The sequence below is a fragment of the Microtus pennsylvanicus genome, chromosome 8 (assembly GCF_037038515.1).
Source record: "Microtus pennsylvanicus isolate mMicPen1 chromosome 8, mMicPen1.hap1, whole genome shotgun sequence".
Lineage (NCBI taxonomy): Eukaryota > Metazoa > Chordata > Mammalia > Rodentia > Cricetidae > Microtus > Microtus pennsylvanicus.
This window is the reverse complement of record NC_134586.1, coordinates 19,150,234-19,176,625: the sequence shown is the minus strand read 5'-3', so window position 1 is coordinate 19,176,625 and position 26,392 is coordinate 19,150,234. Positions and strand designations below refer to the sequence as shown.

At 39.8% G+C, this 26,392-nt stretch overlaps 2 protein-coding genes across 3 annotated transcripts; one reads left to right on the top strand and one right to left on the bottom strand.

Annotated features, from left to right (window-relative positions):
• Positions 1 to 1,141: 1,141 nt before the first annotated feature.
• Positions 1,142 to 22,363, bottom strand: LOC142855451 (C-type lectin domain family 2 member H-like). Of its 2 annotated transcripts, none has more exons than XM_075981949.1 (5): positions 22,280 to 22,363; positions 5,781 to 5,903; positions 2,928 to 3,112; positions 2,263 to 2,369; positions 1,142 to 1,262 (listed from the first exon to the last, which is right to left on the bottom strand). In XM_075981949.1, exons 1-5 carry the CDS (start codon positions 22,335 to 22,337, stop codon positions 1,148 to 1,150), a joined length of 588 nt encoding a protein of 195 aa, XP_075838064.1. In that variant the 5' UTR covers positions 22,338 to 22,363; the 3' UTR covers positions 1,142 to 1,147. The 2 variants fall into 2 exon arrangements, with proteins under 2 accessions (XP_075838064.1, XP_075838065.1); XM_075981950.1 differs by having other exon boundaries at positions 5,781 to 5,897.
• Positions 5,918 to 13,796, top strand: LOC142855698 (killer cell lectin-like receptor subfamily B member 1F). Its single transcript, XM_075982144.1, has 6 exons — positions 5,918 to 5,947; positions 8,140 to 8,155; positions 11,484 to 11,585; positions 12,202 to 12,276; positions 13,046 to 13,200; positions 13,677 to 13,796. The coding sequence occupies exons 1-6, from the start codon at positions 5,918 to 5,920 to the stop codon at positions 13,794 to 13,796; spliced, it is 498 nt and encodes a 165-aa protein (XP_075838259.1).
• Positions 22,364 to 26,392: the final 4,029 nt, after the last annotated feature.

Below are 26,392 nucleotides of genomic sequence, written 5' to 3'. Positions count from 1 at the left end.
ATGTAACAGACACAGTCTCTATCGAAGTTGAACTTAAAAAAATTTATTACTTATTTTATTTGTGCATATATGCTTATGGCTACAGCATAACTGTGGACATCACAGAACAACTTGCTTGGGTTGGTTTTCTCCTTCTACCATATGGGTCCAGGTCAAACTCAGGTCACCAGGTTTAGTCCATATACCAATAAAGTAAGAAGACAGAATTGACTGAAGGCAGACTTTTTATCTGTTATTTAGTCCGTTTTAGGACTCGTCGGTACAGTATAACGATAAAAATTTAAACTATTTTGTTCTTAGAACTCAACTGTATGTAAATGATTGCAAAACTAGGCACCAAATGCATTTTAAAATGTCCAGTAATTAACTTTCTTATGCTTTATTAGGTTTGTTTTTGACTGAAACTAATAAAGAACGAACTTCGAATGGCACACTCATGTAGGAAAGGCTCAAAAAAGTTGAATAAAGAAAGTTAAAGGGCATTTGTTGGATCATGCTCTTAGTCCACTGTAACTAAACAGGAACACAGAGGAGTAAAGTGTAAAACATTTTGACAAAGTCCATGATGAGTTAACCACAAGGTATACAGTAATGGTTTTAATACTGTCTAGATATAACATCATATTGGTTATTAAATTTTAGAAAATAATATTGACCATGTGTACAAAAATACTTAGAGACTACAGACCAAGTACCACATTTCTTGTGATTATTGAATCATTTCCATGCATTTAGTCTTCACACATTTTTAGGTCCCTTGCGTTCAAAGCAAGGACCAATGAAAAAAGTTCATATCTGGTCATAAATGTGGAGCTCACTAATATACATATGCTTATACTTTAGGTTTTCTAAAATACCTATTTAATTTAAAACCATCCATGTTTTACCAAGAACCCTTACATATAATCCTCTCAGTGAAATTTTAATTTTTCTGTCAACACATATTATCATTGGATTTTGATGATAATTTTAGTAGATCAGGAGTGGACCAGCAACAGTAGATAAGAGGTCACAGAGCATCTCTTTCTCAGGCGTGCTCTGGCACGTTCCTTACCCTGAATTTAAAATCTCTGGCCCTTTTATATATTTATCGTTGTGAGCCTAGCCTTTAACGGCTGAGCCATCTCTCCAGCTTTCCCTGGCCCTTTTAAAGAGTAGCTTTAGGCTTGCTACAAATCCATTTCCTGTGTGTGTAGCCCCTGCCACTGCTGATTCCGCTGTCACTCAGGTAGGCACATTCTCCTCCTCCTCGGATAGGAACCCTAAAACAACAAACACACACAATTTTGCACACACTGACACTGATTCAATCAAGCAACGAAATCTCATCCATCTTCACTGCTAATTTGTAATAAGAATCAAAGGAAGAAAGAGTCCCTGAGGAATCACCTGCACTACTTAGACCGAACATCTTTTACATTCTTGGAGTTCAGTTTGAACACCACATCTTTATCATTTCTCCCAATCGACTCTATATAGTGTGTAGAAGGCATTTGACTGGTGCTTGATGTCATGTTAAAATGAACTGCAGCCCTGTGTGGCCTAAAAAGGGCAATTTTTCAATTCTGTCTTGAGTATTTTACACACGTATAGAAGTGGGGAAAATCCAATTGTTAGTAAACTTTTGAAAGGTCTTTAATGATGGATGTGACTGGGTGTGTCTTACTGTTCCAGTGAAATGGCTCCATTTGAAATGGTTCTGTCCACATCTAGGATTGTCTTAGTGCTCTTTGATGATGAGACTTTAGAAGAGGCTCCCAGTGTCCCCGGAGTCTCTGCTTCTGTGTACAGGTGCATCTGTGCACACAGCTGTCTGACTACCCAGCAGTTCTAACGTGGTTTTCTGGGGTTTCAAAGCCCTCGCTGCCTATCTGCATTTACGTAAACAGCCAACAGCAGTATTTATCATCAAGGAAAAAATTTCAATTGGTAATGGAGTGGACGGCATCTACCCCAGATGCCACAATCCTGTGAAAGATTTCAATGGACATCACACTAAGTAAATACTTTGAAAATGATGGCCATTAAATGGGACACAGAGAAAAAAATTAATTTTGTAGGGAGGTGGAACTTCCTGGGGATAAGCTATTGCATATAAGTATACACCCTACCTCTGAGGTACTCCTTCAACCTAAGGGTTTATTTTTCTACGTTTCCAGTATAGTTGGCTCCAGATGACTCAGGCTTTCCTCTCTTATAGTTACAGCTCACACAATCACAACTCATGAACACAGTAGAAGGAAAAGTGGTTTACAAACATACAAGTTGTTATATTCAGTGTTGTTTGTCCACATCCAAGGGTGCTCTGGTGACTCTCTGTACAGGCCGATCCAGAAGTCAGAATCACCTTTGTATCTCTTCAGGAAATTCTGTCATAAAACACAAAAAGCAAAACCAAATGTGTCTCTCTGTTTCAGATGGCCCTTGAGTCTTTGCCCTACAGACTCCTTCTTTTGGGAAGGCAACAGGGTGTAACAGAGGCTCACCAACCTTGGAGCCATAATAGCCCTCACTTCTCAATGCATGTATTTTCATCTACAATCCAAAGTATATGAATGTCTACCTGTCCCACTGTGGCTGGGAAAGTCCCTTGTTAAGCCTGTCATGGCAGTTATTAACAGTGATCACCTTTAGTATACAATACTTGCCAGTTTCGGTGAAGGTTTTATGACCACCAAATATCTCAGCTGTTTGTATGTTACACATTACAGGTTGATGATGAACACCACATGATCAACAGTCTCTAGAATGTCTCAGGGTTTTAGTCAGAAGCAATAACATCAGCAAATGGCATACATCAATTTGTTCCTATGTCCCCCAGTGTCTAGGGTAGAATCCGTCCTCATGTTTCAGACTTATGTTCAATATTTCAATGAATTATATACTCAGCATAACAAACAACAAACCAATTCCGGTTCCTTTCTTACCAGCTCATCCAGACTGTCAAATAGTGCTAGATGGGCCGCTAGTGCCATGCAGGAGGTCTGGCTGGATGTCCAATTATTTGTGTGTTCAGAAAAATGAAAACATTGACTTCCAAATCCAATCCACTCTGTTGGGCAGGTGGGGGAGCAAGGTCCAGGGCACTCAGTGACCAGTTTTCCTTTCCCTACTGAAATGTAGACAATTCAGGAAATATAATAAACATTTCAAAGTCTTCTGTCTTGGTTAGCTATAAAAATCTCAGTTGTGTGTTATGTGCTGGCCAGTTTCTTTCCTAAATGATCACTGAGAGACTCCTCCAAACAGGAAGTTCCCCAATTCAGAAACTTCTAGTGCACTCTGGGGAAATGATAATTTTTTCTTCTTTTATTTTGTGTTTTGATACAGAATCTCACTATGACCTCCCTTTCTTGCTTGGATACTCCTCTGTAGACTAGACTTGTCTAGAATATATAGTTAACCTTCCTGGCTGTGCCTCCTGAGTGCTGGGACTAAAGACACCAAACCCTAAAAGGAAATAATTTCTATGCCAACACTCAATTAAGGATGTTCCTGATTCCTGGAATCCTACAGTTTTCTTTCCCTTAACCCTCCTTCACATGCTCCTTTTTTTTCTTGACAATACAAAAAGAAATTCTCATTTGCCTGGATTTACTATAGAAAAAAGCCAGCCTTCAAAATACGGTTAAAATAGGTCTTTGATACTAAAACATTGTTCAAGTCCTTCATATAACTCTACCACACACACACACACACATACTCAAACACACACACACACACACACACACACACACACACACACACACACACACACACACACATTGGTTGTTTTTCTGAGAGGACCTCCAGAATGACCATCACGAAGAAACATAACAACAGATGTTAGAACCGTGAGCAGAAATGGGAACACTTACTCCCTGCTGGTGGGAATACAAACTGATACATGCAATTTGGAAGTTCCTCATTGAAAATAAAAATAGAGCTGCTATGTGACTTATTAGTGTCACTCCTTGTCACATCCTTCCACAGAGAGTCTGGCCTTCCATGTTTATTGCTGCCCTATTTACAACAGAAGGAAATGGACCTGACCTGGATGTCCATGTACTGATGAATGCATAATAATGTGCAACACATCCAAAATTGAATAATATTTCAGTCTTAAAGAAAAATGAAATTTGTAGGAAAGTGTGTGGGAAAGTATGAAGTTAAGTGAAGTCACATAAACTTAGAAAGATTGGGACCCATGTTCTCTGTCACATGCAATCCCAGCCAGTGTGAAAACCTGTGAGTGTGATCATGATGTAACAGATACAAAGGAGAACAAAGAAGAGTGACATAAGGTGACAAAGAGGGAAAGGATGCAGCAAAGAGCATGCAAGTTATGAAAAAATGTTAGAAAAGAATTGGTTTTCTAGCTTAAACTCTGTGGTACTTCATTTAACTGACATATAAAGTCTAAAACCATAACTGAAACTCCACAGCTTCATTGTGGCTATCCTAACTGTGTAGAAGCTAGTTGAGATGCCTGAGTTTGAAACTCGACATATGTTTGAGAGCCCATGTTAATGGGGCTGTGTGATGTTTTAATCTGAGTATGTTATAATAAAATGATTATATACATACATATACATGGATGTAAATGTGTCATCCCTCCCTCCCTTCCCTCTCTTGCTCCCTCCCCTCCTCTGTGTGTGTGTGTGTGTGTGTGTGTGTGTGTGTCTGTGTCTGTGTCTGTGTATCTGTGTGCATGAATAAGAATGTATGAATGCTGCAAGGATTCAGAGGGCATTTTAGAAGAATAATAGGTATTCTTGTTTTATAACTTTGCCTTTTCCTTACTTTAACAGGTAAGAATGAATGTGTTCTTCTTTCAAGGTCTAGTGAGTTCCAGGAAATATGTGACTTGATAGGACATATTAAATACCAGAAATGACTGCACACATTAGTGATGGGGAATTTTTGTAGCTGTTCTCAGTTCCCCAAGGCCTCAGTGAAAAGGACCAATGCAACAGGCAGTGAGAATTACTGTCCCTTCTTTTTATTTGACTATTTCCTGAGCTATGTAATAGTTTAGGCTACACTAACCAAGACTTGATGGCAAATGTTTGTCCTGTCTAGACTTGTGTGTATTATTCATTGATGTGGTCAAAATGATTCTATAGCTATGGTAGCAAAGTTATTCAAGATTTTTATCACATTATTCAGAACAATCTCCAGCTAAAAGCTTAGGAATCACATGTTCCTGAATTTTCTATTTAATATCTTCAAATTGTGGCTGAAGATATTAACTGAAACCAGGAGTCATGAGGGTGGGGTTTCCTGTACCTTCCCCAATGATATTACTCTTCACTGTTCTCACATCCTTTTAGGTGCAGCAGCTTCATTTTGAATCTCTGCTTAGTTTTCCTCTCCTTCTTCTCTGCCTTGAATAGATACCCCACATGGCATGTGTCTAAGCCATAGGAAATATTGGATGTTCACATTACAGTTTACAATGGTAACAAAGTTACAGTTATGAAGTAACAATGAAAATAATTTTATGATTGGGGTTCACCACAAAATGAGAATTTATATTAAAGGTTTTCAGTGTTAGGAAGGTTTAAAACCACTGTTCTAGAATTACTGAATGTCCACTTCCCAGGGATGCTGAGCCTGGACTCCTGTGCACACCACAGCCTGTGCTGTGCATCTTCCTGCTAGACCCTAAGTTCCCACAACAGGAATTACTGGCATGTTTTCTCTGGAGTCCTTAGCATGTGTCCGTTCATACAGTATCAGCTTATAAGTATAACCGACAATGTAAATGTGAGCAGAATGCTTCAGAATAAGTCACTTACCTGACAAAGCTACAAGTGTAATTACAGCCACAGTGAGACCCATGTTCAGTACATAGCAGCAGTATAGCTTTACAGGAGTCACGGTAGAGACCATTCTGAGACATTTTCCTTGGGTCTCTTTATCTCAAAATATAAATATGAGAACATTAATCTCAAGAAGTGAAGGCGTAAGTCACAAACAATGCCACACCAGTTTGGAATTATGATTAATAGGGTGGTATTTATTTAAAGGGGAAAAAACTTACAGATAACCGTCCCAGACAACAGTCCTCTGCGTAATCAGGAAGGAGTCTAGTCGCCACAAATGGAGCAGGAAGTGAAAAAGGGTAAGAAGGGAAGTAGCCCCTTTTTTAAAGGGAGAGAGACCACGCCCCACTGGGCTGTTATCTCATCGGCTATCGGCTTGAGGAGCAGAAGGATTTCCCGCAACACCTCCCCCTTTTGTTTAAGTAAGAGAGTTCTAAACCTACTACAAAATTATATACAATAAGTACAAATATCCTATTCTAACTAGCTTAGGTCTTGTATAATAAATAACTTGGCCAAGTCATGAGAGAAAAGTAACTACATTTATATAGTCTTCAACCCCATCGAAGATCTGAGAAGGGAAATAATGTTACCTGGGTAATTAGGAAGGTCAGTAAAACAACTTCCAAAACATGCAACAAATCACAGAGACAACTAGCTACCTTGGTAATCACCCAAAGTCACGTTTGCAGCGTTGAAGCAACCAACTTTGGCTAAATCCTAACATAACTGACATACCATTTTCAAAAGGCAAGCAACTTTTCAAAACTATCTTACCCTGTCTTGGCAGGATATGACAGTCCTGTTTTATCCATTGATGCATGCTCTGTATCTCTGTCAGTGGTTGAGGTATGGGCATTTCTTTGCCCAAAGGCCAGTTCTGCCAAAAAGAAAGGCTCCAGGTGGAGTGTCTTTGGTGCTCAACATTCTCTCAGGAATAGATTGGTGCTGCCAGGAGCAATGATGTCTCACTGTCACAAAACTCTGAGTTAGATTAAAGGCCATTTTCTATAGCTCTTTGAAGAGCTATCTATACTGAGTATAATCTCTATATATCTAAAGAACCTGATTAGTCTAATTATAAATGACAAACTTAGATGACTATTAATCTATATAACTCTCAATATCTAACTTAAAGACTAAGACAATAAACAACTGTGTAACAAATGAAAATAATGACCTCCAAATATAAACAATGTACAAATATACATTGCAATATGGTAAATATATATCAATACACAAACATTATATAAGTATCTTAATCAGAGGTAGAAATGTACACTGCAATATGGTAAATATATACAATATATATCAATACAATATATGTCAATACATAAAAAATGTTTTAAACAGAGGTAGAAACATACATACATACAATAGTCAATATAATTTAACTTTGTATCAATGTACAAGAATCAATACCAATATATTTGTCTAAAAACAGTAACTTGCAATTACAAATCTATTATCCCATCATCCCTCTTGTTTTTTTCTTTTTTTTCAAAATGATCCCTGAGCTTATAAAATTCCTCCCCCAACCTCCCAACCCGTAAATGATGTCCCTAAAACCAAGGGCAAACTTTACTGGGAGAGGGGACATCGTCCTCTAGAATTACTTCCAGCTGTCATGACGGCGACGTTCTTTCTGGGGGATCCTGTGAAAGTAAAATGATGGTTAAATTTCAAGATCAATGTCTTTTAAAATTGCAAATAGTCTCTGAGTAATTTTGTGCAGGTCTGGCCAAAATGTTGTATAAGATGTGCACCATTTCAGCTAACAAAGTTGGGATTGTCTTGTGCAGCTGGTACCCAAAACAGGTCTTGTAGTAGTGCTATCAGTATCATGACGTCATATCAACCAGGTGGAGTTGTTGTTATGGGGCCCCGTCTTCTTCCTGTAAACTTCAAATGTCACTTCAGGAAAAACTCATTGTTCATTGTGAAAAACTTAAACATTAATCATATAGACATATATATATATATATATATATATATATATATATATATATATATTCAATGAAAGGCATGATATATATATTCAATGAAAAGTATGATAGACATGAAGAAAAGCAAAGATGTTTTCTAAACTCATATTTCTTTCTGTCCCATATCATGGCTCTTGACATGAGACAGAAACTCCAGAAAATCTGGGTTTTTCTCTTAGCAACAGGCTTGGAATTGGAGAGGGACTGAGCCAGAGTCCAACTTCAAAACCAGCTCTATATCTTTATAAATAAATGCACATTAATACATATTTAAAGATAAGAGTAGAATAATTTTACTTACGAGAACTATTTGATTTTCTTGCTGAATTTTATTGGGTTGTAAATAGTTTCCATCTGTCAGTATTCAAACATCCAGGGTCCCTTAAATTTTCTGAAGATGAGTGTTTTCCTGCAGAGATAAGAAGAGAACCCTGCCCTCATTCTATATGTTTTTCTTACCACCTGTATAAATATCATCATTGTGGATGAGCTGTTAGTTCTCCCTTCCAAGAGGTTTCTCCTCTTCAAATCGAACCTTTATTAATTTTGATGGTATCCACAATTTTTCTTCTCCTGTGGAAACAAGAGCAAAACCCCTTCCCCAAGGTAGCACATCTCCTGGCTTCCATTGAGAGGTCAGCACATCTTTGAAATAAATCGGTTGATTTAGTTCAACAGACTTTTCCATTATCCAATGTCTTTCTGCTGCTGGCATTCCTTTCTCATTAGCGTTAAGAAAATTCAAGGTTAATAAGCATTGTGTAATCTATTTCTGGGGGTAATTTTGGTCCCTTTCTGTTTGTTCAGCATATCCTTTATAGTACGATTTGATCTTTCTATAACTGCCTGACCTGTAAGATTATTTGGTATACCTGTAATGTGTTTTATATTATAATAATCAAAAAAGCATTTCATTTTCTTAGATACATATGCTGGACCATTATCTGTCTTTATTTTTGCAGGTATACACATGATGGCCATAACTTCCAATAAATGTGTGATTACTGAATCAGCCTTTTCTGAGCTCAGGGCAGTAGCCCATTGAAAACCTGAATACGTATCTATGTTGTGGTGTACATATTTCAATTTACCAAATTCCATAAAGTGGCACACATCCATCTGCCAGATGTCATTTCTCTTAGTACCCTTTGGGTTACTCCCTGCAGCCAACGATGTTTGATTATAGAAAGAACAAGTAGGACATCTCTTTATAATATCCTTAGCTTGCTGCCATGTAATGGAGAATTTTTTCTTTCGGCCTTTGCTATTGACATGATGCTTTTTATGAAGTTCTGAGGCCTGCAACCCGCTTCCAATTAATAATTGATCAATCTCAGTGTTACCTTGCGCTAGAGGACCAGGCAGACCTGTATGGGACCAGATGTGTGTTATGCACATCGGACAAAGCCTATTCCGGATTATGTCTTGCAGCTGGATAAACAATGAAGTCAACTCTGTGTCATCTGGTATAAATTCAGCGGTTTCAATATGCAAGATAACTCTTTCTGTGTATTGTGAATCTGTAACTATATTAAGAGGTTCTTTAAAATCCTTTAGCACCATAAAAATGGCATATAATTCTGCCTTCTGGACAGAATTATAAGGGCTTTGTTCCACTTTACTCAATTCAACTGACTTGTAACCTGCTTTTCCTGATTTATTTGCATCAGTATAGAATGTATGGGCTCCAGTTATTGGAGCATCATGTACAATTCTAGGAAGAACCCAAGAAATTCTCTTTATGAGGTTAAGTCTACCACTTTTGGGATAGTTGCTATTAATTTCTCCCAAAAAATTAACACAAGCTCTTTGCCACGGTTCATTGTCTTCTCATAACTTTTTTATTTCTTCAGTAGTAAAAGGCACTATAATTTCTGCTGGGTCTATACCTGCTAGTTGACAGAGTCTCAGCTTACCTTTTATAATTGATTCAGAGACTTTTTGCACATAAATTTTTAATTTTTTACTTGGTTTATTAGGTATAAATATCCACTCTAAAATAGTATCTTCCCTCTGCATTAGAATCCCTGTAGGAGAAATTCTGGAAGGCAATATGACTAGGATGCAGCTAAGATTTGGGTTCACCCTATCCACATGTGCCTCCTGTAATTTTTCCTCAATCATTGTCAGTTCCTTTTCTGCTTCAGCTGTCAGTTTTCTTGGACTATTCAAATCTTTATCACCATCTAAGGTTTTGTTTAAATGAACTATTAGGTCAGGTGTTATCCCATCAGCTGGTCGTAGACTGGAAATGTCTCCTAACAATCTTTGGAAGTCATTAAGAGTCTTTAAAGGTCTCTCCTAATTTGTGCCTTTTGCGTTTTAATTTTTGATGGGGGAGTGTCATATATCAATCTGTTGATTTCATTGTTTAAGCTGATTGAGGAGTCGCCATGATTCTCCCAATCCAGGCAGATGCAGGCTAAGATCATTCCTGGTAAGCCAGCTCGTGGGCTACAGCAGATTATTAGAAATGGGCTAGTCCAGGTGCGAGAGCTAGCCTAGAAGAGGCTAGATAGAAATGGGCCAAGCGGTGTTTAAAAGAATACAGTTTCCGTGTCATTATTTCAGGTAAAGCTAGCCGTGGGGGTGGCCGGGTGCCGGGGACGCAGCCCCGCCACTCTTATTTCAACAGATGGTGCCCAAAATGGGGCTTTGCGGTTACCCGCCCCAAATTGGAGGCTCCTGGGGGCTACCGCTCCCAGCGGCACCTCGCCCTGGAGGTCTCCCTGGACTCACAAACTGGCTGCGGAAGCATCTGAGATTCTGAGTGACTCGATCTTTCCTTATCTGCTATGGACACAGTGTATGTCATGTTACAGCACAGAACCCTTATCTGCTGTAGACACACTGTATGTCATGTAATATCATAGAACTTCATATTTGCCATTTCAGTGTTTGTTGTTTCTATAAGTTGTATCTAACAGTGGTTTTAAACTACTGACTGTAAAATTCTAGAAATAAGTAACTCAATGTTTTAAGCTGGACACTGCCCAGAGAAACAATGATGAGATCTCACAGAATCTAGGTCAAGAAGTGCCTCACTTTACATCAGTGCTTGTGTCCCAGTATCACTCACTCACTCACTCACTCACTCACTCACTCACTCACTCACTCAATGATGGATCCAAATTGAAAAAGTAGAAGCATCAATGGTCAGTATTCTAAATAGAAGTCATAATGTATTCCTCTAAATAAAAGGTGATAGTGCCAAGTACTGCACTCCGTGGAAAAAATGTTTTACTGTCACACGCAAAATTGTGAAAGTTATAGTCACCAGGTGTAGTTTGGGCTTTATGAAGATGGAACTCTGTATGTGTGTGTGTCTCTGTCTCTCTCTTTCTCTCTGTATACCAGTGCACACATAGTGTAGCACTATCTCTAGCTTCAGTCAGTCTACTAGGAGTGTTGGAAACAGTCCTGTAGGTAGGTTCTCTCTCTCTCTCTCTCTCTCTCTCTCTCTCTCTCTCTCTCTCTCTCTCTGTGTGTGTGTTTGTGTGTGTGTGTTTGTGTGTGTGTGTGTGTGTGTGTGTACACATAGTGTAGCACGATCTTCAGTTTCAGTCAGTCCACTAGGAGTGTTGAAAAGAGTCCTATAGTTAAGGGAGGTCTTGTGTAGTGACAAAACCACCTCTGACTTTTATCCCAGATGTCCTCATTTAGATTTAACATGTGTATCTTTTGCACTTCTCAGATGCCTGTCGATGCCCAAACTGGCATCAGTTGGCTCTGAAACTCGGCTGTGCTGGGTTGATCCTTCTTGTCTTGAGCCTTGCTGGACTCAGTGTCTTAGGTAAGTAAGGCAAGAGCTTTCACTTCTTAATTTCCACACAAACATTTGTTTTGTTTATGGAACCTGGCTTCCTTAAGACTAGGAGAAGGTTAGTGATATCTTATAATACAGGACAAAATCCCGTGTCCTCTGTGGAAACTTCACAATTCTTCCATGCTTTTTAATTTTTTGAGAACAGTTATGGGCTATGACATATGTGCATCTGGAACTATAAAACATAAAAGTCACAGTTATGACAAAAATATAGCAACAAAGAAAGCTAAAAGTCCCCATTTTAAACTCATTACATGCCTGCTAAACCTTCTCTGGAATGTGAGTTATTAAGAATGAGCAGCTCAGGTGTGACTGTGGGCAACCTGAGAGTTCCAGCAATGCCCACAGATTGACTTGTCAATCATAACATATGTAAATTCACAGCTGTTCGTATCCATGTGTTCTGTATGTTTCTTGTTCATATATCCCACATAAAGGCTTGTCTCTTAATCCAGTTTGCTAATATTGTATCAGTCCTTGTGTTCAGATGAAAAAACTTGATTTCCTGAAGTAAGAAACAGAACACTGGTGCCACCATTTCTTTCAGTATTTAATTCTCTCTGTGTGTTTTGTTATTTACTAGTGCGAATCTTAGTGCAAAAACCACCAATAGAAAAATGCGATGTGTCTGCTCAAGAGATCATGGCTGAACCAACAGGTAATTGTGTGGCTTGAAATAAAACATAGAACAAGCTGGGTGTGATAACACACGCTTCTAATCCCAGCACTTGGGAGTCAGAGGCAGGTGGGTCTCCATGAGTCTAAGAGCAAGCACAGTAAGGGCCGTGACACAAAGAAACCTCTCTCAACTCCCCCACCAAAAGAAAGAAAGAAAAAAAAGAGCACATTCATTCCACCATTCCTTTCAGCATTGGCTGCTCAAGAGATCATGGCTGAACCAACAGGTAATTGTGTGGCTTGAATTTCCTGATGATAAGAGGTGATTATTGACAGAAAATGTGAGTCATCTCAGTTGAAGTTCAAAACAGTCTTCAATGAAGATGCTATATCACCTTTGATGTCTGAGAAGAACATAAAACCATTAGGAACTTGCAGGGAGCCACAGGGTTTGTAAGTGGTGGTCCTGGAAACTGCACTGAAGCTGTGTGACCTTGACATTTACTATCTTACCCAGCTGGCCATGCTTCCTCAGGTTGCTGGTTCACAGAATCTTAATAGGCAAATATCAGGTTAAAAAGTGAAATAGTTGATTATTTTAGCAAACATGTTAGACAGTTTACTTTGTCTGAAGTAAATTAGTAGAAATAAAACATAAAATTAATTCTTGGTCATTAATTATGATTCATTGACATATGACAGCATTAGCCTTGTTCCAGCATTTGCTAAATGAAACAACTCCTGTGTGGAGTTGATTATGGTGCAGCAGAAACCGGACAGAAATAAACATATCTTCTTTCTTACTCTAGAGAGATCAGCCATACCAACCTGCCTGAAAGATTGGCAGCCATACCGGGATAAATGCTTATTTATTTCTCAAATTTCCAGACCTTGGTCTGAAGGTCTATCTGACTGCTCTGTGAGAGGAGGCACTTTGCTGCTCATTGAAGATCAAGAAGAATTGGTAAATTGATAATAAAATTGCTCAGTTTAGAACATAACACTTTCTTGACGCTTTGATGACATGTCTGGACTTTAACCAATGGTCTATGTTAAGGAAGTGAAGACTTGCATTTTAAACAGTTTAAAACCTAGATGTAGTGGGGAGGGCGTTGAACTTTCCAAAGGGCATGGTGCCTTGCCCTCTCTTAAGATTGGAGGGTTATAAGAGGCAGGGGGTATAGAGAGTGTGGGAGGGGAGGGGGAGAGGGGAGGAAGTGGGAATTTGGATTCGTATTTCTTTAAAGTAATAAAAAACAATGGGACGAATCTGTAAAAAGAAATAAATAGAGATAAGTTTCACAGAGGAGAGAATTATTCTGGTGGGGAGCTAAGATGGGATTCAAGCAGGAGTAATCATGTTTTAGAAGGTTGGTAGAGGAAAGTATGCCATGAATAAATAGATTGAAAATTAAGTCTCCCACTATGTTTTGGTTATAGAGATACTTTCAGAATTTCTCAAAGATAGAAGGACATCAGTTTTTTATTGGACTGAAATATATACAAGTGGAGCAGATCTGGAAGTGGACAAATGGTTCTACTTTAAATCCTTATCTGTAAGTATTAAATGAGGTAATTTGAATATTCAATTGAATCTCATTTTTACTGAAAATTGAATTTTGTAATTTTAATTTAGTGTATAAACTCTTGAAATTGTTGAAATAGACTGAACAGACAACTAATTCAGGCAGTGGGGTTCTGCTGTGAACTTAGCCAAGGCAGGCAGGGAGGGGTTAATTGCTCTGGTGAGCAGGCAGGGCACAATGGGCCTGTGTGGCCGAGTATGTCTCGGACTCGGCACTGGGGCCTGAGTCACGAACTAAAAAACAGCATCCGGGAGCGTGCTATGTGCTTGAGTCGGGGGCAAAATAGCCCCACGTTGGGCGCCAAAATGTAACGGCGTAAACGAATGCAGACAGATTGTAAAAATATATATATATATATAGCTTTAATGTAAAAATAGACTTACAGAACCACCATTCCCGTAGAGACCAGGAAAACAGAAGCAGAGGCTGGGAGCACGCTTGCCAAATTTATAGGCAAACATTAGCCCGAGGCGAACATGCCCCCTTAGGGGCGGGACTTATCCCTACACATTATCTTTCTTTATTTGTGCAGGTATACCCACGATGGCCATAACTTCCAATAAATGTGTGATTACTAAATCAGCCTTTTCTGAGCTCAGGGCAGTAGCTTATTGGAAACCTGTATACACGTCTATGGTGTGGTGTACATATTTTAATTTACCAAATTCCATAAAGTGGAACATCCATCTGCCAGATTTCATTTCTCTAAGTACACTTTGGGTTACTCCCTGCAGGCAACGGTGTTTGATTATAGAAAGAACAAGTAGGACATCTCTTTATAATGTCCTTAGCTTATTGCCAAGTAATGGAAAATTCTTTCTTTAGGCCTTTACTATTGACATGATGCTTTTTATGAAATTCTGAGGCCTGAAACACACTTCCAATTAATAATTGATCAATCTCAGTGTTACCTTGCGCTAGAGGACCAGGCAGACCTGTATGGGACCGGATGTGTGTTATGTACATTGGACAAAGCCTAGTCCTGATTATGCCTTGTACCCGGATAAAAAAAGAAGTCAACTCTGTGTCATCTGGTATAAATTCAGCGGTTTCAATATGAAAGATAACTCTTTCTGTGTATTGTGAATCTGTAACTATATTAAGAGGTTCTTTAAAATCCCTTAGCACCATAAGAATGGCATATAATTCTGCCTTCTGGACAGAATCATAAGGACTTTGTTCCACCTTACTAAATTCATCCGACTTGTAACCTGCTTTCCCTGATTTGTTTGCATCAGTATAGAACATACGGGCTCCAGTTATTGGAGCATCACGTACAATTCTAGGAAGAATCCAAGAAGTTCTCTTTATGAGGTTAAGTCTACCACTTTTGGGATAGTTCCTATTAATTTCTCCCCCAAAAATTAGCACAAGCTCTTTGCCACAGTTCATTGTCTTCCCATAACTTTTTTATTTCTTCAGTAGTAGAAAGCACTATAATTTCTGCTGGGCCTGTACCTGCTAGTTGACGAAGTCTCAGCTTACCTTTTATAATTAATTCAGAGACTTTTTCCACATAGGTTTTTAATTTTTTACTTGGTTTATTAGGTATAAATATCCACTCTAAAATAATATCTTCCCTTTGCATTAGGATCCCTGTAGGAGAAATTCTGGAAGGCAATATGACTAAGATGCAGCTAAGATTTGGGTTCACCCCATCCACATGTGCCTCCTGTAATTTTTCCTCAATCATTGTCAGTTCCTTTTCTGCTTCAGCTGTCAGTTTTCTTGGACTATTCAAATCTTTATCACCATCTAAGGTTTTGTTTAAATGAACTATTAGATCAGGTGTTATCCCAACAGCTGGTCGTATACTGGAAATGTCTCCTAACTATCTTTGGAAGTCATTAAGAATCTTTACCTGGTCTCTCCTAATTTGTGCCTTTTGCGTTTTTATTTTCTCTAACCCTATTCTGCAACCTAGGTAATTAATAGAATTTCCTCTTTGCATCTTTTCAGGGGCAATTTGTAATCCCCACTTAGGCAAGACTTTCTTTCTTCAAACATCCTTTCTAAAGTATCTTTATTTGAATCAGATAACAAGATGTCATCCACGTAATGATAAATTATGGACTTAGGGAATTGTTTACGAATTATTTCCAATGGCTTACTTACAAAATATTGGCACAATGTAGGACTATTGAGCATACCCTGTGGGAGGATAGTCCATCGATATCTCCTATTAGGCTGAGAATTATTATAAGTAGGCACTGTGATGACAAATTTTTCTCTATCCCTTTCTTGTAATGGTATAGTGAAAAAACAATCTTTCAAATCAGTAACTATAAGAGGCCGTCCTTTTGGTAACAGATAAGGCAAAGGAATTCCAGATTGTAGTCTGCCCATAGGTTGAAATACCTTGATGACAGCTCTTAAATCTGTCACCATTCTCCATTTACCAGATTTTTTTTTACAGCAAACACAGGAGAATTCCAAGGGCTGGTTGATTCTTCAATATGGTGAGCATCTAGTTGCTCTTGCACCAGCTATTCCAATGCCTGAAATTTATCTTCAGCTAGAGGTCGCTGTTTGATCCATATTGGCTTCTCAGTTAGCCATTTTAAAGGTAGGGCTGTTGGTACCTCTAAGGGTTTGGTATTTGCTGTATGTTCTTGTACAGACTGAATGGCTGGTTACCTTTTTCTATAATACCTCATCATATCCTTTCCAGAATTATCAGTTCCTGAAACTACAGGAATGTCAATCTGGGTATTCCAATGCTGTAGCAGGTCATGGCCCCATAAATTTATTGCAATATTGGCTATATATGGCCTTAGTCTTCCTATTTATCCTTCGGGCCCTGTGCATTCAACACATCTTGTGCTTTGTTTTACACGAGATAGTGTTCCAATTCCCAGAAACTGAACATCTACCTCTTGAAGAGGCCAATTCAGATGCCAAGATTCTGGAGTAATGATACTTACATCTGCACCTGTGTCTAATAAGCCTTCAATAAAAGTGCCTTTTATACAGACTTTTAGCTTTGGTCTTTGATCATTAATAGAAGTCTGCCAATATATATGTTTACTCTGTCCTACTGGGTTTTTTGACTCGCCCTCCACACATAATTCATCATTTAGACCAGTATTACTTTTTTCAGCAGAAATTGGAGCTTTTAATTTTCTTGGTGAGGCACGTTCTCCACTGTGACTGGGAATGACTGGGCCACTGTTGGCTTGGGGGCCTGTGAGAGGCCCCTCAAGGAGTTTCCCAATAGTATCAGGTTGCCTTGTCTGTCTGTTGTTGACCTGCATTCATTGGACCAATGCCAGCCTTTACCGCATCTCCTACATATACCTGAAGGCCGAGGTCTCCTATTTTTGTCATTCCCAGAGGAGATATTATTCCTAGAAATTCTGTGCCTGCAATCCCTTTTCAGATGTCCTAATTTACCACAATTAAAACACCTGGCAGTTTGAGGTCTCCTCATTGCTTTGGAAATCACTTCTCCTACCCAAGATTTATCATTATAGCTAAACGTCTCAACATTCATTGTATGCTGAATCCATTCATTCATAGATGCTGATCTAGACTTTACAGGCCCAATTATCTTTTTGCATTCTATGTTTGCATTCTCAAAAGCTAGAGATTCAAGAAGTATTCATCTAGCTTCTGGGTCTGTTACCCCTATGTCCAGAGCCTTAATTAATCTTTGCAAAAAGTCAATAAAGGGTTCTCTCTGTCCCTGCCTAATTCTGGTATATGATTCAACCCTTTTTGCTGGATCTTGTATCCTATTCCAAGCATTTAAAGCTGCTTGATGACATAGACACAGTACTTTATCGTCATAAAGAGCTTGGACCTGTGGATCAGCATATTCTCCTGTACCAAGAATTTGATCTTGGGAAACCTCGACACCTTTTGCTCTTCCTTGCTGTTCCATATGTTTGGATTCTTCTCTGAAATAAATTCCAAACATTAAAAAAGGTCCATTATCTAAAACTGCAGACATTAACTGATGGAAATCATGGGGTGGGGGGTAGCTCTAGCATTAGAAGCCCAAGTCCTTATCATTTCCTTTACATATGCAGAGTGCAAGCCAAAATTAACAATAGCTTGCTTAATTTCTTTTAGATCATTCATTGCTATTGGCCTCCATCTAGCTTCTGTGACTCCCTTTGAGCCTTTAGAAGTTGATGCTTTGTCAGAATTAAGAATAGAGTATGTCGCTAAAACCCTGGGTAAGCCAGTTCTAATAGCTGGTGCTGGCATTGTATCCTGTCCTTATGCCTCCTTACTCTGTTCACCAGCTCCAATAATTTCTTCAATCATTTCAAGTCTTTTTATTATTGTCTCTTTTGAATCCTGAATATCCTGACCTGCATGATTTTCTAGTAAAGATTGTATGGTTCTTAGGAGTGCCATATTCTTCCTAAATGATAGAATACGCAAAAGAATACTGAAACCTAGTAACCAGTAAATTAAGTTATCCCCATAGTCATATAAACCTTGCATGATATAACCCATTGTGTTGGTAACCAAAACAGTAAAATTCGTGTTGGAAACGAAAACTGCCATATTACCTATTATCCAGCAGGTGGTGCTGTTGCCAATTCGCAACGAAAACGGGGTCTTGTTTCAGTGTCTGCCTAGTATTTGTTAAAAACTGGGAAATGCAAGTTGCTCAACAAATAAATGTAATTAAATCAATTCCGTACACGGAACCATAAACCCAGAATCCAGGGGTAGAGAAGAGTAACCCGGAAGCCGGGTATGCCTCCACGTGACAGAGTCACCCTGAGGGGTTGCAGCTTTCCGCAACTGGCAACCGTGTGCTCTGGTTCGCGCCACGTAAGAGCTGTGCTTGCAAGGAAGATTTAAAAACGACTCAGAAAAGAGCAAACCACGTGGGCAGAGACTACGCGGGCCTGTGGAGTTTATATCCATGTGGGGAAGCAGATGATAGGGTACTTGGGGACTTGAAGTCAATCTGAGGTGTCTAAAGGGAAAATATAAAGAATTGCAGCAAGAAAAGCCACTGCGTGATAATTTATATTAAACTGCTGGCTCCACGCACAAGGCATAGGCTGCAAGGCACAGACTGCAAGGCGCAGGCCATGGCAGAGGAAGGGAGGGCTCGTGCCAAGCCAAACTTGAGGCAGGCAGCCTAGCAGGGGAAAGAGGGGTCCTAAAACCAAATGTTGGGCGCCACATGAAGGCGTAAGTCACAAACAATGCCACACCAGTTTGGAATTATGATTAATACGGTGGTATTTATTTAAAGGGGCAAAAAACTTACAGATAACCGTCCCAGACAAGAGCCCTCTGCACAATCAGGAAGGAGTCTAGTCTCCAGAAACGGAGAAGGAAGCAAAGAAAGCTAGAGGAGGGAAGTGGCTGCTTTTTAAAAAAGAGAGACCATGCCCCAATGGGCTGGTATCTCAGCGGCTATTGGCTGGAGGAGTGGAAGGATCTCCCGCAACAAAGAAGATTTTAGGGAAAATAGTAAATTTACCTCACAATCATCTGTAGATTTGACTTGTATTCCTCTACTGAAAATGCCCTTCACTGATGAAGATTGCTTAAAAGAAATCTCACATTAGCTCAGAATTGAGAATAATAGACAGTTATTTATATAGGGGTATGAAGGCGTAAGTCACAAACAATGCCACACCAATTTGGGATTATGATTAATAGGGTGATATTTATTTAAAGGGGAAAAAACTTACAGATCACTGTCAGCCCTCTGCGTAACCAGGAAGGAAGTCAAGTCACCGGCGGAGCAGGAAGTGAAGAGAGCGAGGAGAGGGAAGTGGCCGCTTTTTTAAAGGGAGAGAGACCACACCCCAAGGGGCTGGTATCTCAGCGGCGATAGGCTGGAGGAGTGGGAGGACCTCCCGTAACAGGGGTAGACTTATAAATCAGAATCCTCTGCTAGAACAAGAACAGAAACCCCATCCTGCAGCTGTGTCAGGAGAGCAGATGCATGCTTTACTTTGGCATAAATAGTAAAAGAGGCCACAACTCTTGGGTGGGTAACTTATGGGCCGTTGGCTATAGGATTTCCTACAGCACTTCACAGAAGGTCTTGGTTCACAAATGATGTCCTCGTCTACAGAAGACTTGGATGAAGGGGAAACAGAATTTTTCATATGTGATCCCGGCACTGGGGAGTCAGAGGCATGTGGATCTCTGTGAGTTTGAGGCCAGCATGGTCTACAAAGAGAATTCCAGGACAGCCAGGGCTACACAGAGAAACAATACAAAACAAAAAACAACAAACAAACAAAAAACAAAAACCCCAGTTGACTTTAACCATCATGTTTTGTTCATTTTTTTCAAAACTCCAAGATAACAGAGTCTCTGTGTATACTTAGGAAACTGACAGAGGATTGAATGATTTATTAGCTCAGGATAGGAGACAGAAATGGGTCAAACAGATTTAGAAGCAGAGGTCCCAATGGTGAGCAGTTCCAATTCTCTTTGAAATAGGAAACATCTTTGGTTATCTCCAGGTCAGAGTTCAGAAGAGACTGAGTCTCTATTTCCTTTCTTCCAGGAGAGCTCCCTGTGTGGATGCTATGCATGAGGCTGTAACTGACACTAAGCTGGTCTGCTGAGCAGCTTTAGGACTAGATCCCTAGATCTTCCTAGCAGAGACACACCATTTCAGTTCTCATATCAGTTAGCCCATAATGTGAATAATCTTGGAGAATCTTGAGCAGGCAATGTTATAGTAGTCTTTGAGGCCATTGGAAATATCAGTGCTCCCCTGAAGTCTATTTCCTCCTCTCAGATGAACAGAACCTGCTTCTTGTCCTGGGTAGACAAAACACACCATTGTGTCCTGTCATAAGAGTTAGTCCTGCTGGGTCTGTCAATCACATGGACAAGAGACCACCCCTCAGCAAGGCCGATTCACCAAACGTCATGTATAAGAGGTGGCAGAAAAAGTATTCTCTACTGAGATAATATGCTTTTTCTTCCCCGGAACTCCACTCTGTGTGGTCACCTGTGGAGCTGCAGCAAAGCAGTTCGTGTTATAATTCACTAACTATAAGTTATATAACTAATAAAGGCACCAAAGCTGCACCTTTTCTTTCTTTTTCTGAAGAATTGCTTGCTAAATATTGTTCTCTCCAAAGACTCTGGGACAGCTTATACAGTGTCCTTTGGATTTTGGCTCCATAGAAACTTTTCATCCTTTGTCTTTCCAGTTGTACATTAAACAAAGATATCCCTTAAATTCAGTGCATCAGGATTTCTACAATGGCTTTCTTTTTCAATATATTAATATGCAACTTTTTCTTAAAATGGCCCCCCAAATCCTTTTGGATGTTTCACTTGTGAAAATTATTTATTTATTTACTTGTACTTGTGACTGTTATTGTTTCTTTAATTCTTATTCTTTTCTGAAACTAAATCCTAAATGTTTATTATAGAAAATATCACACATCCCCCCAACCCCAACATTAAATTATCTGTCTTAGCTACCTTTTCTCATAGAAATATGGGCAAGAATGTGATTCTCTTTGTAGGATGAAAACGGTTTCATATATTGGACTATTTGACTAAGCTGAAAAATCTCTACATTCCTCATGACATGAGTATTTTTTTTTGTAATTATAAACACTGTTTTCCAGAAAGTCCATATTCTTTCATTAAAACAAACAAGTAAGCAAACAAAATTTAAAGTAAGGAAGAGATATTAAAGGAAGAAAAATAAAAGAATGAAACAATTGGTTCCCAAATACAGAAGACAGTTTAACAGAAATTCCACAGGATTCTCCATTTCCATAAATTTCCATGAACCAGAAATACCAGAAGATTTGCTTGAGTAGGGGTTCAACCTCTGCTGTTACTCCCAGCTTTCCTTTGAACCACACTGGATCTGCAAACCCCAGGCCCCAGCCCACAGGGAACTTCCTAGGCTGTGCACATTGAAACCTGTGCTGTTAGAGTTTTCTTTACTCTGGGACATAAGGAGCATGGTCTACAGCAACTTTCTTAAATCACCAGAGTTCAAATTACCAGACATAGTGGACTAGAAAGCTAAAGACAAACACACACACACACACACACACACACACACGTGCACACACGGGTGCCTGGGCAGGTAGGCAGGTAGGCAGGCACTCATACATGAATGTATGCGTGCATGCAGGCAGACAGACATGTATACATAATTGGGCATGCACATAGGCGTACACGCAGGCACACACACATACACACCAAAAACAAACAAAACAATCAAACAAAACCTAAAAATCCAACTGAACAATAAGTATGCTTTAGGCTCCTATAATTTGATTCCTTGCTCAATTCTCTTGCTCAGAAATACTTGAGTATTATATACTCAGATAGAGTAACTAATATGCAAGAGGCCTCTAAGCATCTCCACTTCTCCAGAGACCCAGAGTGACAGGCTACTAGACAGGAGGCTCTATTTCTCTGTGAGACCCTAGTGGAGCTCCTCCATCCTCTTTTATATTGATTTTTATCTCATCAAATACATACCAATTTCTCCTTCCTGTTGGAGATCTGTGTTAGTGGGTTCTGCCTCTAGCATGCTCATGGAAGCACTTTGAGTCACTGCAGCACACATCTCTGAGTCGAATCTCAGCCAGAGCAAGACTGAAATTGAAATCAGAACAGAAGAATCACTGCTTTCAATCTTGGGCAGATTCAAACAAGCCCGATGGTATCTCCATCGTGTTTATCTTTCCCTTCTAGCAGAACACCTGCTCTCACAGCACAGAAAACTGCTTATTGGAGAAAGAAAAGTTAGTTTTAGGAGAGGGTATTGAGACATGGAATAAAGTGTATTGCAAACAAAATTATTAAAATGGTGAACTGTTGCATCATTCAACAAATCAAAGTGCTTTTAGTTCTGGGAAGGGCTTATGTATTTATTTTGAAAACAGGCTCTCACTGTGATGCTGTGGCTGGTTTCAGACTCACTTGATAAGTGACTGTCAGAAGGATACAGCACTCATCTCACAGTGTGATAGAGCATAATAAAGAAGTATGAGGAGACCATCTGTGGGGGTCTAGTCGTCCCTCTCTGCTTCCAATCCCTGAGGACTCTGCTGATTCTCATGGGACTCAATTTTTCCTCCCTCAAGAAACAAAACAGAGGAGGAAGATAGATGGAGGATAGCTCATCCTACAGATTACAAAGAAGGTCCTTGCCCAGGTACAGGGACCCTGGATGACTTGTTTGTGGCCAGTGTACCTGAGACACTCTAAAAAAAGAAGCAGACCACTTGAATCTCAGCCAGAACCTCCCCCTAAGCACTCTACTCTACGTGGGACCCAGCAGGTAAATGTACAACTTCCAAGTAATGCATTATCAGGCATTTCTTTGGCCCCTACCTGTAACCTAGTATTTAAATTACCATCCACCAGCCCAGCTAGACTGCTTCCAAACGATAACCCAAAAGAGCATCTCCAAGATAGCAGTCAAGTTAGGGTCGTCAGACTCCTCCGACCAGAGGGAGAGCACAGCAAGTTACGATTCCATGATATTTCAGTGAATGGGATGGGTCTTCAGGCACAGAATTCAGTGCGGGGAGTTATAGGCCATGAGCTGCTCTGGCTCTGCCTTTGTCTCAGGCCGGCAGGTGCTTGCAACTCAGCTTGTCCAGGCAAGCACTGACAATATGGGAATGCTAGTGGTCAGCGTGAAAAACAGACTGAAGTACTTTCAACTCCTGCCTCAGCAAGGGCCTGGGTCTGGCTGCTATGGCCCTTGCCCAGTGACTGTGGCTTCTTTATCCCAAACCCAACTAAAATATTATGGTATCAGACTGAAGCAGTTGCAAAGAACTGACCAGTGACCTCCAATCTTTTCTATTACTTCATCTAAAAGGGCTGAGATCCTCTCTAAATTCTGCCTATACTCCCTGTTGATCTATCTGTCTTCAGTCCTCCAAAAATCTCTATGATTAATTTTGGTCAGTTTTGTTTAGCTCTGCCCTCTGATTCAAGGCAAGCTTTATTGTTAGAATGCAATTACAATATCACACAATACTTTCTCCCAATTCACAGTAATTAATGAACTTGAGGGATGATCATGTGATCTATGCTGTGGTTATGAACTTCATGTCTTCTGAAGTTCACAGCCAGCTGACTGCCACCACTGTCATGAAATTGTAAGCAACTGGTTCAATTCCACTGTAAACAGATGAAATAACTTTAAGGAAATCTTTGCCTTTCTCCTTCTTAATTTGTAATGTGAGAATTTCTGCAACAGTACCATCTCCACCTCTCCCCTAAGAACAGGGAGGCTGAGGTCCTGCTGGTGGTATCACCACAGTATCAACTTTGATGTTAGGAAAGTTGGCAGGAGGTTAGACCTCTCCCTGACAAACCTTTTTGCCCAAAGAGTAGCAGACAATTTCAGTGGCTGTCATGACAGTCAAGTTTGGTCTTCCACCTGCATGTGGACCCTGGAAATGCTACAGGAGTCTGTGATGGGGAGAAATTTTCTAAAGGCCTCTTGCATAATTGGGACAGGTCAATAAAAGACTTGGAAAGATGAAAGGTGTTGGGAGTGCCTGTGTTCTGGTGGCTTGAGAAAGGATATTGATGGGGAGGAGAAAATGTAGGGGTAGAGGAGATGGGGAAATGCACTAGATATAATGAGTATAAAACCAGTATTTTATTTAAGTGCAATACGCAAGATAAAATAAACCTATGGGTCCTTTGCAGGTGGTGGAGTAGGGGGCCCAAAGGAAATGTGCATCTCTTTTGGCTAGAAATTTTCTGTAGTCTTACACTGCTCTGAAACCTAAAACTGAAACAAAGAACACCAAGAACCTGTACCTCTAGAGCAAGGATGGTGCAGTCCAGACAGGGCAGTGAAATAATTTTATATTTTTCAAAATAAGCCACCCCTAGGAGTATTCTTGTTTTCACATTATGTTCTGATTTTAAAGTTAATTCATTGAAATGATTTTTTCCCCCCAAGGGAAACTAAGTAGAACCACGTTAGGCTTTACTATTGAATTTCTAATAAATTAAAAAGAAAACAGTCTTTCCTCCTTTAACAATTTTTGAAAGATCTTAGTTTTGTTTTTACTCAAGTATTCACAACCTATTAAGGGCTCAACCTGGAAGGGAAGAGGATGTAGAGGTTTAGCAAAAATAAAACTTGGTCAGCCCTGCCACACACTTTGGCTGGCTGCCATCAGTCCTGTGAACCCACAGAAGCCACAATGGGCTTTACTATTCTCTCTTCACACACACACACACACACACACACACACACACACAGAGAGAGAGAGAGAGAGAGAGAGAGAGAGAGAGAGAGAGAGAGAGAGAGAGAGAGAGACTTCTTGCATCTCTGTGGGCTGGTTCGCTCTGTGGCTCAGCCCATGGCTGAAATAGTGTTCTCTCTATTCCTTTGCCCTGTCACCCTCCACATTAACAGCAGATCTGTGTCAGAGCAAGATGGCACACCAAGGTGGTCTTGCTTGTTGGTAACTGACATGTCTCAAAAAGCAATCCTCCAGAACCTGCTGGGGTCACTAGCACTTGGAATCTTGATGCAGACTTCTAAGTGCAGGACTCCAAGAGAGGCTAGCCAGGGTAGGAAAAGAACACTTCAGGAAGACATGTGAGTGGACACAACTGGTTCTTGCCAAGTGGCCCTTCCATCACCAGAACACTTGCCCTCCTTCAGCTGTAGACACCTCAGTGTGCATCTCATCCCAACTATGTATTTCTTTGTCAGGATTAGGTTTAGCATCTCAATCTATCTGTGTGTTTTGAACTGTGTGGGCCTGGACTTGCTGTGGAGTGCAACTGGAGACTTGATGGCATCCTATTAATAGCTTGAAAGTTACCTTGAGTGCAGCCCTGCCTACCCTACTGAGATACACAGGTGTCCAAAAGATACAAGGAGATTTTACTCATTGATTTAACAGGTTTTAAAATTTAAACAAAGAATAAAAGTAGGCAAAGGACTTAAATAAGCACTACATCCAAAAAAAGATAGAGATACACACATGGATAAAAAACACACTCAGTCCTGAAGGAAGTATAAATTAAAGCCCCATGGGAAATCACATCAGGCATATCAACAAAGCAAAAAATTATGAGTATCACAGAAACGAGGGAGAAACTGGAGCCTATGAACACTGTGGGAATGTTAAACAGTAAAGACCCTGAAAAACAATAGAAATTCCTCCAAAAATTAAATGGGGCTGCAGTTTGATTCGATAATGTGCCTTCTAGATACTTACCTAAAGGATAGAAATTCAGGCCTCTAAGAGATATGATCACTTCCATCTTCACTCAAACACTATTCATAATAAAGTTTTGTGATATGCACCCAGTCTAGATCCCTGTCTACAACTAAATGTGGTATATTTGTACAGTGGAATGATCATCAGGCTTTAAAAGAAGAGGATATGTGGCTTGGGAAACTTGGGTGAACCTAGGTGACTTTATGCTAAATATATAATTGATTCACAGAAAGAAATGGTGCCTGATTGCACACACAGGAAACACCTGCAGTAGTAAAATATAAACATCAAAGAAAAGAGAGATGGTTACCAGGGAATAGGGAAGGATGGAAAATAATTAGGTATACATAGAAAATCAAGCAGCCTCAGTAAACTCCAG

Excerpts from the sequence above, each read along its gene's own strand:
- LOC142855698 (XM_075982144.1), top strand. The coding sequence starts at position 5,918 with ATGAGAACATTAATCTCAAGAAGTGAAGGC. Across the intron at positions 11,586-12,201 it reads TGCTGGACTCAGTGTCTTAG|TGCGAATCTTAGTGCAAAAA; the intron begins GTAAGTAAGGCA and ends GTTATTTACTAG. Across the intron at positions 12,277-13,045 it reads GATCATGGCTGAACCAACAG|AGAGATCAGCCATACCAACC; the intron begins GTAATTGTGTGG and ends TTCTTACTCTAG.
- LOC142855451 (XM_075981949.1), bottom strand. The coding sequence starts at position 22,337 with ATGAGCATGCTAGAGGCAGAACCCACTAACACAGATCTCCAACAGGAA. Across the intron at positions 5,904-22,279 it reads CCAACAGGAAGGAGAAATTG|ATAAAGAGACCCAAGGAAAA; the intron begins GTATGTATTTGA and ends TTATATTTTGAG. Across the intron at positions 1,263-2,262 it reads AACACTGAATATAACAACTT|GGTTCCTATCCGAGGAGGAG; the intron begins GTATGTTTGTAA and ends TTGTTGTTTTAG.